Raw genomic sequence first — 13096 nt, 5'->3', positions numbered from 1 at the left:
TGGTTGAGGGTACCCCAGTAAGTGGCCTGGTTGAACTGGAGGAGACGGGCTGCGACGTCTGAAGCGAATTGGATGTGGTATTGGTAAAAGCCTGATCCGCGCTAGGTCCAGGATTATGGAAAGGTAATTATCTAACTCTGTCCTCCTAGCTGAGTAGGGGGTGCAGGGGACATCTCTATACAGGGAGAAAGCGTACGCGAACTCAGGCGGGGTGAGCTCTTTGGAGCGAGCTGGCGCTGAGGTACGCATGATAATGAGGCTCTCATGGCTATCGATCACCCTAGGTTCAGCGTGTTGGTGGAGGGGAGGGAGGATGAGTTGTGCCAAGTCAACGTATTTACCTGAGATTATCTGTTGTCGGAAGTTCGCGGAGACGGGAGAAGTTTTTTTTTTTTTTTGGCAGCTATGTTGGGTGGAGGAATCGCTGACGCCAAGGAGAAGTGCTGGGTGTGTGGTTGGAGCAGGGGAAGGGGGAGGAGGGGGGCTGGCATCTCAGTGCAGGTAGTGTGGCCGTGGGACTGCTGGGTTGGAAGAATGGGGAGGGGGGTGGCGGTGGCACAGAGCCAGAAAAGAGAGCATCGGATGGTTGGAGGGTAGGGGAAGAAGGAGTAGGGACTGGCATCCCGGTGCCAGGAATCTCCATGGTAGAAGGGTAAACTGCGGCCCTCGTTGAGCTGGGGAAGGTCGCTGGAGGCGCCAGAGGAAAGGGGGCAGAAGGGTTGTAAGTTGGCAGCCCCATGGTGATGATGGGCGCTGTGAATGGATGAGAGAGGGGGAAAAGAGGAAAGAAGACCTGGCAACCCGGTGCCAGAGTAGAGGGCAGAAAAAAGGGGCGTGTGGAAGAACAGCAGTAGTACGGACTAATGAATCCAAGCCAGAAGGTGGGATGGAGTGCTGTGGAAATTGAAGAGAGGAAAAGAGGTGGCATCCCGGTGCCGCTGTGCAAAGGTGAGTTTGCCGGAGGAAGTGGAGGGGGATGAGAGGTGGCGCGCTGCAAAACCTGGCAACCCGGAACTTTGTGGGTGGGTGGGAGGGTGGGGCTTGGAGGTGCGTGGTGACGTCACTGTCGTTGACGTTACGCCGGTGTGTTTTGGATGGAGGTACGTCTGGGTTTTTTGCCTGACGTGACTTTTGGAAAGTTGTGAGGAGTTGGAACAGTTTTGCTTTGTTGTTGGAGCGGTGGTGAGGTATCCTCTTCTCTTTTAACGCTTTTAGCTGACGGACTACGGTCCGGTCGGAGATCTTGGCCGGTGCGTCTTCGACGGGGGACCTGGCTGGACCGCGGGAGTGGTGGCGGAGGCTTTGAGCGCGGCGCGCTGGGGAGCCGGAGTTGTCTGAGACTCGTTCCCGAGCGCTGGGTCTGGGGCGAGCGGAGGAAGAGAGAGGGGACTTACGTTGCCGTTGACTACGTCTGGAGGTGGCAGGTCTCCCTCTGTCACCGGTGAGTGAGTTATTGGAGGACGGCCGTGGATCAGAACCTTTGTACAGAAGGATTGAACGGAGAGAGGGATTCTGGTGGATGCAGCTGGTCGGCTTGTTGGAGATCGGCGATTTGGCTCCGCTGTGCTGTCTGGGTGTTCCCGGTGGCGGCGTCTCGTGGGTAACCCGGGGGTTTTGGAGAGGGCAGCTGTATGGGTGGCCTCTGTAAAGGCAAGACAATCGTCGTCGTCGTCGGACGGGCTGAGGAACAGTAGATCCATGCTTGGGCCAAGGTAAGATCGTTTTTTGTTTTTTCCTTCTGCGTGGCGTCTGGTTCTGGATGCAGAAAACGTGAACAGGCCGAGGTTTAGAGTGGGTGGATATTTATAGGAGTGTGGCCGGAAGTGGGGGAGTGGCTGAGGCGTGGTCCTACTCCTGAAATTCAGCTAAACCTTTATCTCCAATAAAGTGTACAGTGGTACCAGTCAGCTGAGATGTTGGTTATTATCACCTGTTCAACTGAGCTGTTACCTGTTTGGGTGTCTGTTACTTCCTGTCTGAAAAAAGGTAGTAGGTTTTCCTTCACAACGGGAAATAAATTGAAAATAAACAGCATATAACAAGAGACAGAAGCATTGACGGTGGTCATAAAAGAAAAATATGTTTAACACATTTTCTACTCTGTCTTGGGGGGACAGTTTGGTATTTTCTCAGTTTTGGGGGGACATGACCCCCCAAAAGGCCGTGGTTACACCCATTTTGATTAAAATTTACAAAAAATGTTAAGAATATTTCTTTTTATGAAATGAACTTAAACAACAGAAGTAAATGTCATTCCAAATTAATAGTTAGATTCGTACGCATTTATTTTGGTATGTTCAACTCAAACAATCACTTAAGTGACATTCAGACATGTATTTGATGTGATTTAACTTTCTATTTTGGGGGTATTTACGAGGCAAATGAAGTATTTTTTTTAGAGTCTCAGGAGAATAAGCACAAGCTTGTTAAATATCCAAAACAAAGGTCTTGACCTGCAGGCCCCAAACTGGGCTGCTCGGATGTATCCTATTCTGATTATGATACACACATAATGATTTGATGGGTGCAATATCGCACAAATAGTAGCTACAAATTATGAGAAACGATAAAACCATGAATTTAATGAATTTTCTGCTGACGTGAAAAACATCCATTTCCAAATGTCATCATAATTATGCGGTACGTGGCCATGCAGCCTGTCTGCTTCCTGAACCGCTGTTCTCCACCGTGACCACATGATGGCAGCAGGACACCGAGGATTAAATAACTTGCCTGCTGCAGGATTATACTGCCTGTCCTCCAGAGGGATCAACTTTTAATGACACATTTACAGTATGTCTCATGCATGTTTTACAGGAACTATACGGAATAAAAACACATGTTGAACTCTGTATTTGTCTTAATGTCAAGTTAACTACGGATCAAATGTTAAAGATATTTATAAAAATCTCTATTTTTAAATACACCTATTAAAAGAGTATGTTGTAGTATTATTATATTATTTCAATAGTATATATGCAAAACGTGGCTATTTCACGTTTTGCTGTAGTGGACAGGCGTGTCTATTTCACGCCTTGCCATGATACTGGGTTGATGTATAATAAATATATTAATTGTTTGCATTTATATGTTTACAAGGTATAAAGCATCGATTTAAAAATCAATAAGAAATATTGAATAGCTTCTCTTATTCTGTGAAATATGTTTTTTAAATACAGCTGTTAAACACATGTTGTCCCTAAAAATGTAACACTGACAAATTAAATCAGAACTTAACATAAATAAGGTCACATTTTTGCGTGTGCCACATATATATCTGCATTTGGCTGCAGTACTTTCCCCAGAACCTTTCCTCTTTCTCGCTGCTTCGACAGACAAGCAGATGGATCGGCCAAGTTGTTCCTTCCGGAACGCTCAGAAATATTTGTTAATCTCCTCCAATCCTCCCTGCAGCCGTCAACAGCCCCCGGGCAGAGCTGGACTCTCTCCGCTCTCCTCACATATTAGCCCAGCTCCGAGTCTGGGCCACCAGATTAATGCCTAAATCAATTAGAGACAGCAGCAGACGAGTCAATTACCCTGACTGCCCCCCCCCCCCCGCCCTCCATGGCTATAGCACCCTCAAGGACTTCTGAGGATTAGAATAAAAACTTCGATGGTGTTTATGCCACTCATCTTGTAGCGGAAAGGAAGGGGTTGGGATGGGGGGTGGGGGGTGTTTGGAGGCCCCCCTCCAACAACTACTGTCAAGGTGTCCTTGAGAAGACATTGAACTTCCCTCTGACCCGGAAAAGATGTTGGGAGTTTAGATTTGTGAAATGAAGCAGAATTGTCGCAACAACATATTTAACTAACTAAGTTTTAATTTATCTGAGATTTGAACATTTTGGTATAAATCAATACAAATTACCGAAGAGGTCTATTAAGCTGCTGAAGATATAAATGGATATCTTTTAGTCAGTTCAGTTTACTCAGGTTCATAACACAACAATTAGAATGATCTTTTACTGAATGAAAAAAAGACTTTCACCTGCAATCTCATCCTAACGTTTTCCTCTGAGTCTGAGATACAAATAAACGTTTACCTCAAAATAACTGCAGATGTCGAGAATATAATACAATATAACTCAATATTGTTCCATTTAGACACCTTTTCACATCGTCACTTGGAATTCTCTGATTCAGAAAGTCAAGCGCATTTATAGGTATTCGTATTCATACAGTATTTTACGCCCCTTAATGTTGCTCCAAGATGAGTTCAATCCAGAATCACACCGTTATTTGAACAACAACAACAATAACAACAAAAGAAGGCCTCTTACAGTAATACGGTAAAGGTTTGGTTGGGTTCAGATCAACATTATGGTTTGGATTATAATGAGTTTCAGTGTGGTGAAGACCGACTCGCTGCAAACCGCCATGTTTCCTGTACATCTGATGCACTTTTGAACTTTATAACTTTTTGTGGTGCTGAAAGCCACAGATGTAAAAAAAAAAAAAATTAAAAAAAGAAGAAAGTAAGCAAAATATCAATATCAATCAGAGCAGTCGGATCTAATGTGATTACACTCAAATTGTCTCACAAAGACACAGCAGGTATTTAACATTTATGAACCAAAATCAAAGTGGATATGGTTCAGAAGAGACGATGGTTTGGGTCACGTGACAACGTCGCTGTTTAATTCTGGTCAGGCACAAAAACGACTTGGTTAGGGTTAGGAGAGGATCACGGTTTGGGTTACTTCACCAACCACCCCTCATCTTCTCTTGATGTGGACTTTTCCCAATTTGTACTTAATATTTTTTAGACCACTTTGCTGTGCTGCATAACCGCTCAGGTATACTTTGTTCTTATCTCTTAATAGCCGTGAAAAAAGATGCTCTGGTAATGAGAACGGAGTGGACTGAACATAATTTAAGAGTACATCACCTGACTTCCTCCTTGGCGTCCATCACAGTTACTACACCCACTAGATGATGCTGTTACTTTAATCAAAACACTTTTGGGGCATTTTTAAATAATGACCAATGCTGCCTCTAAACCAAAAGGTGCTGAAGAATAAAAAAGGATGTACAAGTGGAGACTGTCTGAAATATGAAGGAGCATGTATGCTTGTGAGTTGTACAGATGTAAATACTTATTGTGATTCTATCGGACTCATCAATATGTGTTGTTGTGCGCCACAGAAGAAGTAAAGTTGTGTGAATGTAAAGTCAGCCTGAACCCTGAAGCCTCTGACCTCTGACCTGAACAAGTGGTGCACCCTCATCACCCACAGAGAGCTCTTTAATTTGTGCATGCGCTGTCCGCATCCCGCCTGCATGTGGCAGGATTCCCAGGCCTTCCCGGTGCTAAGGCTGCAGCCAACACGCTGACACCCGGTGACCTGCTTTCAGCCCTGTTTACATGGATGTGTGTGATCTGACTGAGTTGGACGGAGAGACGGAGAGTTATTGGAGTGCTTCATGCTTAGTTAACAGGTGTGTAAAATAAAATGATGTTTCACACTGTTACAGAGGTGAGAGTTGCTGAAACCCACAAGGAGTTTGAAAACTTGAATAGTATTTAGTTGCACTGATAACAGAACATTTCTAATAGTTTTCTTAGAAAAATGATAATAAATGCAGAGAAAATGTGAATTTCTGTCCTGTGACTGGATGCAACTTCCTCCACGGACACAGCTCATTAGCACTGCGTGTAAATTGTAGATTGCAGATTTGTCAAATATGAACAGAGTTTATGGGGCTGCTTGTCTAACTGACTCATGACTCATCAGTCTGTGGAACCCAGAAACTTTTACTCAACCTCATTTACCACCAAACTAACTTTCAACCAGCCACAAACAGAAAGCTGTAAAACATCGTATTTTAAAAGTAAAGTACACTGACGGTTTATTCCTTTAACATTTCAGTCATACTTGCTGTAAATTAGACAACATTTGAACCGCTAATCTAAGTACATAATACGATTTCTACTCTTCCAGGTATGGAAATCTATATTTAGTGTTTTGACAGGAAAAACTTAAAATCTTTAACCTTAAAATGTCCGAATCTGCCGTTATAATCCATCAAATAGGTCAAATAAAACTCATTAAATCTCTCAGATCCTCAGATGTGTCATAAACATAAACGCTCATTTTATTATGTCATGTTTACATGTTAAATGGATAAAAGCTAAATGTGTCATACAGACCATATACAGTTCAATCTGAAACCTATTTAAATACTTTGAAATCTTTTGGACACCAAACAACAACAAATGACCTCGATGACATCATGAATCAAACAAAACCTTTGAGCTGATCAGGTCATCAGCCGCCTTTAAGTGGCCAACAAAGCAAAGGTTGTTGAAGATGCATCTAATCAAATTGTTAAATTACTATTCAGTAAATCCTTTTAATTTGTTGTAGTCATCCAGATGGATAATCCCCCGCAGCCAGAGATTACAGGGATTACCGCTGAGTCAGTTGTGGGAGGATTAGTTGCGGCTCTAATTCCACACGTTTGTCTGGCAGTTCACTTTCTGGATTTCCTTTTCCAGACCTGCAGGTGAGATTCTCAGGACACCAACTGAGGAAACACATTTACAGTTTGACATTTTACACTTTGAAATGAATATATTTTAAGATTTGAACTTTGAACTGCTGCTTTCAGGAACTTTACTGCAGATAAACGTCCTGGTGTGATAGCAGCAGCGCTCTGTCGAGTCCTTCCAGTGGTTTTCTCAAAACAACTAAATCATGTGACACAGACACAAATTATTTTTGCATGGAAGAATACACACAGGTATATGCTGATCAATTATAAATGATGAATTCACATTTTCTTTTAAGGAAATTACTATTTAAATTAGATTCTTATTTCTTGGTAACTAAAAATAATCTATTAGATCATTATTCTAAAATCACGGACACTTAATATAAAGAGTAGAAAAGACCATTTACATTTTATGAATTAAATGAAAGCCATTATGTTATTTCTACTAATACTATTCATAATAATAGGAATAATGCCAATAATAATTACAATAATCATTTCTAATAATAATTATTATAATAGATCATTTATAAAGTCAGTATAGCTATATATATAATTGTTTATTAAAGCCTATTTATTCATTTCTTTCTTCTAAAGGTTAGTAGACTAACTAAGAAGTAACAAGCAATGGGCTTCCTTTTTTATCAATTGATTTTTATCAATTGATTTTTCAGAATTGGGGTTGATTCAACTGAAATAGGAACGTGGACATAAAAAAACCTCCTATCTGATGATAAAGACTGTAAAAATGATACCTCATAGCTCTGAAACAGATATCGATCGAGTTATTATCATTCAGTCGAATATGACTGACAGTGTCATAATTTACAGTTTATCCCCACCAGTAAGCATGTTTGTTGTGTTTTGTTGTGTTTTGTTGTGTTTTGTTGTGTTTTGTTTTGTTTTGTTTTGTTTTGTTTTGTTTTGTTTTGTTTTGTTTTGTTTTGTTTTGTTTTGTTACATACACGCCACCTCTGACGCGCACCGTGACCGGTGTGGCCGGTGTTCAATGCCCCGTCCAGCCTGCTGCATGCTGCAGACCGAGGGGCTGCATGGGAACCCAAACACTTGCGCCGCTCGCGCAGGTCGGCCCGTTCAGAATGACAGCACGTTCATCAATGAGACGTCATGGAGCGCGCGGTCACGGCGCGTTAAAAACCTGCACGGTTCGAATTATCGTCTGGTTTTCAGCGGAGGGGACACACACGCTTTTATAACAGGAACACACAATGTTGCCTTAATGTCAGAGTTTAGACCAGGGCGGGTCCCAATGTGAGTGTAATGAAGAAGAAGAAGAAGAAGAAGAAGAAGAAGAAGAAGAAGAAGAAGAAGAAGAAGAAGAAGAAGAAGAAGAAGAAGAAGAAGAAGAATCATCATCATCATTGGTCCGTTGGTCCTCATCATCTTCACACTTCATCAGAGAAACATTTAAAATGTAAAAACATCACAGTTTCCATTTGAAGGATCATTTTAGAGTTTAAAATTAGGAGAAAACCAATCGGACTTTTATCTCGAAAGAGAAAAGGTTTTATATATTTATTTACCATGAAGGCTACTTAATATGTAGGATCCACAATGACGACAAAGAGCAGATAAACCACCAATATTCTTTGGTAGGCTCTTTTATTTTTGTATTATTATTTTTAATGTATAGCCTATTTTCCAAAGCCAGGACTTTCAGAACTTTCCCACATTTGATTCCCTGAAGGGAATTAAATGTAAACTCGAGACTATAAGCGTGTAAACTTGAAGTCAAACTCATCTTAAAAACTCTTAAACATATCTTATAACATGTATGGATACTCGTACAAAAGTAGAAACAATAAAGTGTTAAGCCCTTCTTCTTAATTAGCAGCAGAGGTGAGATGCTAATAATTAGATGTATCTATAAAGACTGTGTCTAAGCAGCCTGATTTTAAATTTACACACAAGGAATTTCAGTAAATCATGTCACCATGACACGTTCATAACTTTTGTTGTTTTTCGTTTTTGTTTTTTTGTTATTTGTTTATCTTGATATTGTTGTGCAGTTCTCAGATACATACTCTCTCCAGCACATGTTTCCCAGGGTGAGTTGAGGTTTATGGAGATGCAGCTTCCTGCTGAGGTCAGCTCTTTGAATGAACCCAGTCTGGTTCTGAATGACTGACTGGTTCTGAGTCACCGGGACCAGCTCGTGTCTGGTTGGACTTCTCTTCCATTGATGAATACTGATGGAAGATTGTGTTGTTCTTCTGGTGGGTGCGGTGCTGGTTCGAGGTGTGGTCCTGCAGCAAGGTGTGTGTGTGTGTGTGTGTGTGTGTGGGGGGGGGGGGGGTTCGTCAGAGTCGGTGCTCCGTTCAGCACCTGGTTGGTACCGGGACGTGCGGATATTGTGCGCCTGCTGAGAGCCACGCGGGCTCCCAGCTACAGCTTCATTATGTAGACAGCAACACAAGCCTCATTTACAACACGACATGTTGCATTGACTGACGATGGGGACACAAGTGGCCTTCTTCCCACGGCCACAGCCCGTGTTGCAGCTTTCTATTGCGCCACCAATATCCACACACTCACGCGGTGCGCGCGCACGCAGCCTGCCCCCGCAAAAGGTCCATTTTCCTCGCAGAACAAAGTGAGTCCCTCTGAATGGGCTGAATAGATGCGTACTTACAGACCGATGGACACTCTCCTTTCGGTGTACCGGGGTGCCTTCATTTGTCGCGTGAGGTGTCTGTGAGGCGCGCGCCTCAAGGCCCACCACTGTGCTTTTATTTGTCAACCAGTTCTCCCAATCAAAACCCGCACTGGCTGGCACAAGTGGCGCATCGACCACTCTACTGGTGCATGTCTTTATGGCTGCAGCGCTGCCCACTTACTGCGAAATAAATGAGTCTGTTCAGCCCGGCGGCGGGCTGCTTGGAGAGAGGAAGGGAAAACACGGAGCGACATGCTGACACCGCTCATTCTTCCTGTCGGATTATGTTTGTTTACATTGAAGAGAAATCCCATCAAATCCCATCAATGTTTGTTTTTATCTCCATACATCTTTTCATGCCAAACTCCCAAACTGCTCCGGCACCTGCATCGATCGTTTAAAGGAGGATTTATGATGATTTCCTTTTGACTGTGTTCTTTGTAAAACTACCTTTGAGGTTGTTCATTTTTATAGCTAATCTTGTAATACGGCTCCTTCGTGAGTTGTACATTGAACGCTTTGAGATCCCTGTTTGCACACTCGTTTCATAGTAATGTTTTATGGGACCTTTTTTTGTTTTCTCTGTCTATTGCGTCTCTATTATTCTATGTTTAAAAATGCTATGTTGAATTATCTGACTTCACTCTCACAAAAGAAATAGACCGTAAACATATCGTTGTTATTATTATTAGTCTAATTTCCCATGATATGGGTGGTTTACTAATAATAACGTTGTTTTTTTATTTTTTATGAAATAAGCTCATGACAGCTCTGTTAAAGTAAGAGATGCACAGAATCATAAAGACCATATCATAACCTGCTGACGTCAGGGTTTTGGGACACCTAATGCACTGAATCTAAGACCTCCACGAGCGTTTTTATTAGAACTATTTGTTGCTTTAATCTGAGAAAAAAACAAAAAAACACCTTTTGTTTCACCAAACTGACACATAATCCATCTTCTATTAAAACCATTCTAACTGTTATCTGTACGGTTGCTGGGGAAAATCCACACAGCATGTCATAAATAAAATGAATAACCTGCTAAAATGTAATTTGCTTGTAGTTATTTTAATCGCATCTTGTGTTCAGGTTTGGTAAACAAGTTGATCGATTTATGAAACCTGTTGCAGTTTGGAGAATTTCAGGTAACATCCTGCAACAACCTTTTATCAGACAACCTGTTGCATACAGCCTGTTTATTTTAACACCAATCATTTCGGGCAGTTTCTTGGTTGTGGACAAACAACTGAGGTCAAGTTGACTCGTTTTAATCTTAAATATGGTCATTGGGAGCAGAACTATGTCTTGGAAAAAATCTGCAAACACTATCTTTAAAAAAAAAAGAGAGAAGCTTTAAAGCCTTCTGGTGTAATAACTCTGATCATTGTCCCGAGGGGAATTTTTTTTTTAAATTTCCCCTCGGGGATTAATAAAGTATATACCTACCTACCTACCTACCTACCTACCTACCTACCTACCTACCTACCTACCTACCTTTACTTCTGCAGAATGATTTATTGAACCTTAAATTGGCTGATTTGTAAACGGAGTCTGGTGCAGGGGGACCAGCCGGTGACAGTGCAGAGTTGAGATGTTAGAGCAAGTACCGACAGTGTGTGTGTGTGTGTGTGTGGGGGGGGGGGGGGCGTGGTTTACAGGGGGGATTATCCCGAGGTGCGTCTCGCGGACCGAGCTGTGATTGGTTGGCCCGACTGGCAAACGGCACGCGCCTATGGATGTCGTTATAAATAAGCCTCGCGTGCCTGTTCTTCAGCTAAAAGTAAATGTTGAGCGTGAGCAGCGAGCGCAGAGTCACGAGTCAATAAAAGAAGGAACAACGCGTCGTTGTTTCCGCGACAACAGCACAGACAAAGATGGACAGTGTAAAGATGGACAGTGTGCTGGACCCCTTCTCCGGACTCGACTCCTTCTCTTCCCCTCCATACTTCGACGATGACGACTTCTTCACCGACCAGTCCTCCAGAGATGGACACTTGGACACGGATGACTTTATAGATGACGACGTCGACTTCCTGACGAGTCACTTCCAAGACTACTACAGCAAAGACGGCGGCCGAGCGGCGCACGGAGACTACGACACGGGCAACCTGTCCTTCTCCTCCTCGTCCTCCACCTTCTCCTATGACACCGCGGACCTGTCGCCGCAGATGGGCCACCACGGCGGGCCGTTCCTGAAGCGCAGGAGGCGGATGAGGTCTGAGGTGGAGATGCAGCAGCTGAGGCAGGCGGCCAACGTCCGGGAGCGGCGGAGGATGCAGTCCATCAACGACGCCTTCGAGGGGCTGCGCTCCCACATCCCGACGCTGCCCTACGAAAAGAGGCTGTCCAAGGTGGACACTCTGCGGCTCGCCATCGGATACATCAACTTCCTGGCCGAGCTCGTGCAGTCCGATCTGCCCATTAGAAACCCCAGCAGCGAGACGCACGCGCAACCCAAGAAAATCATCATCTGCCACAGAGGGACAAGTACGTAAAGACATTGACCTCTCTTATTCTGAAAGGGTGCATGAGTGAAAAAGATGCACACTTTGTGCATGTTGCATACATTGTAGACTTCCACTCTGAACAGTTGTCTCTCTCTTAAGTTTGAGTTTCTCTGCAGTCTGTTTGGATCTTTATACTCCTGGTTTTCTAGAATAATGAGCACAGAGGAAACAAACCAGAAGAGAATGAGCAAAGCTTGATATTAATGTTCCTGTTCTCCGTTTCTCCCTCCCCAGGGTCTCCCTCCCCGAGTGACCCGGACTACGGCCTCCCTCCTCTGGCCGGTCACTCTCTGTCCTGGTCGGATGAAAAGCAGCTCCGAGAGCAGAACATCATCCGCACCGCGAAGGTCTGGACACCGGAGGACCCGCGGAAACTCCACAACAAACCGGGCCTCACGGACATTGAAAACGAACCTCCCTTCGGCCTGGTGGCCTGAACAGAACCACCAGAACCCGCCTTTAAAACCACACATTGTAAATGTGAAGACTAAATGAAGTGGATTATGTTAATGTCATTTTATTGTGAACACTCAGTTTCCGGTATGGTATTCAGTGTTGTAAATAGTTTTTATCATGTTGATAATTTTATTTTGTAATTCAAGCAACTGGCAATCATGTATTTATTTTTTTACACGTGATAATATAAGTTTTAATTTAATTGCAATGACAGAGAAAATGTATTTTTATATTGTTGTCCAATGATTTATATTTATATCCGATCTGCAAATAAAACCATAAGATGAAAAGAAAAACATTATGCTGCGACTCGTATTTCATTTCACAACAGAGCTTTGAATTGAATTGTTATTACTTATCTGGTCAAATATGAAAGTATATATTCAGCATCACCGTTGACACATGTTGAACATGTGGAGCTTTAAAGTTAATTATTGACACATAAAGTTATAGTTTCAATTCCTGGATATTTCTCAGGATTTTCTCACAAATTAAAGTTGTGCTGGGACAATTTCACGGAGCTAATGAAGTCCAGGAGGCGTGGCTACAAGCTTAATGAAACTAACAAACACGTGTCACACACACACACACACACACACACACACACACACACACACACACACACACACACACACACACACACACACACACACACACACACACACACACACACACAATTCTTAGTTTATTTCCAGTCCATTTCCATCAGCAGCTCTTAAATCATGAGATCAAAACATTACTGTAAATGTTGGACCTTCAAATGATTAATATCCAAGATATATTATTGCTGGTAGATGAATGAAACATCGTGTACAGTCGTGCACGCGCATGCTGCTCACTGACCAGATGAACTTTTAACTGAAACACTGATTGAGTGAGAAGAGGGGAACCCAAACTAATGCAGGCCGATGTTGTGACATAAATATGCAAACGAGATGCTAATGAGAAGACACGG

At 42.9% G+C, this 13096-nt stretch overlaps 2 protein-coding genes across 2 annotated transcripts in view; one reads left to right on the top strand and one right to left on the bottom strand.

The window, feature by feature from the left end:
• The window catches only part of LOC138635527 (uncharacterized), a 3715-nt gene extending 2015 nt beyond the window's left edge, over positions 1-1700 (bottom strand). Inside the window, 2 exon segments of the mRNA XM_069723043.1 lie at positions 500-687; positions 1228-1700. Of these exon segments, the coding sequence (XP_069579144.1) occupies positions 500-687; positions 1228-1700 (661 nt within the window).
• A 9345-nt stretch (positions 1701-11045) lies between these two features.
• On the top strand, positions 11046-12351 carry ptf1a (pancreas associated transcription factor 1a). Its single transcript, XM_069723042.1, has 2 exons — positions 11046-11665; positions 11920-12351. The coding sequence occupies exons 1-2, from the start codon at positions 11053-11055 to the stop codon at positions 12120-12122; spliced, it is 816 nt and encodes a 271-aa protein (XP_069579143.1). The 5' UTR covers positions 11046-11052; the 3' UTR covers positions 12123-12351.
• Positions 12352-13096: the final 745 nt, after the last annotated feature.

This window comes from Brachyistius frenatus, unplaced genomic scaffold, assembly GCF_029030835.1.
Source record: "Brachyistius frenatus isolate BFR_SWC_R1_liver_20210118 unplaced genomic scaffold, ASM2903083v1 Contig_314, whole genome shotgun sequence".
Lineage (NCBI taxonomy): Eukaryota > Metazoa > Chordata > Actinopteri > Embiotocidae > Brachyistius > Brachyistius frenatus.
Note: the sequence above shows the minus strand (reverse complement) of the source record. Positions and strands in the feature narration are given on the sequence as shown.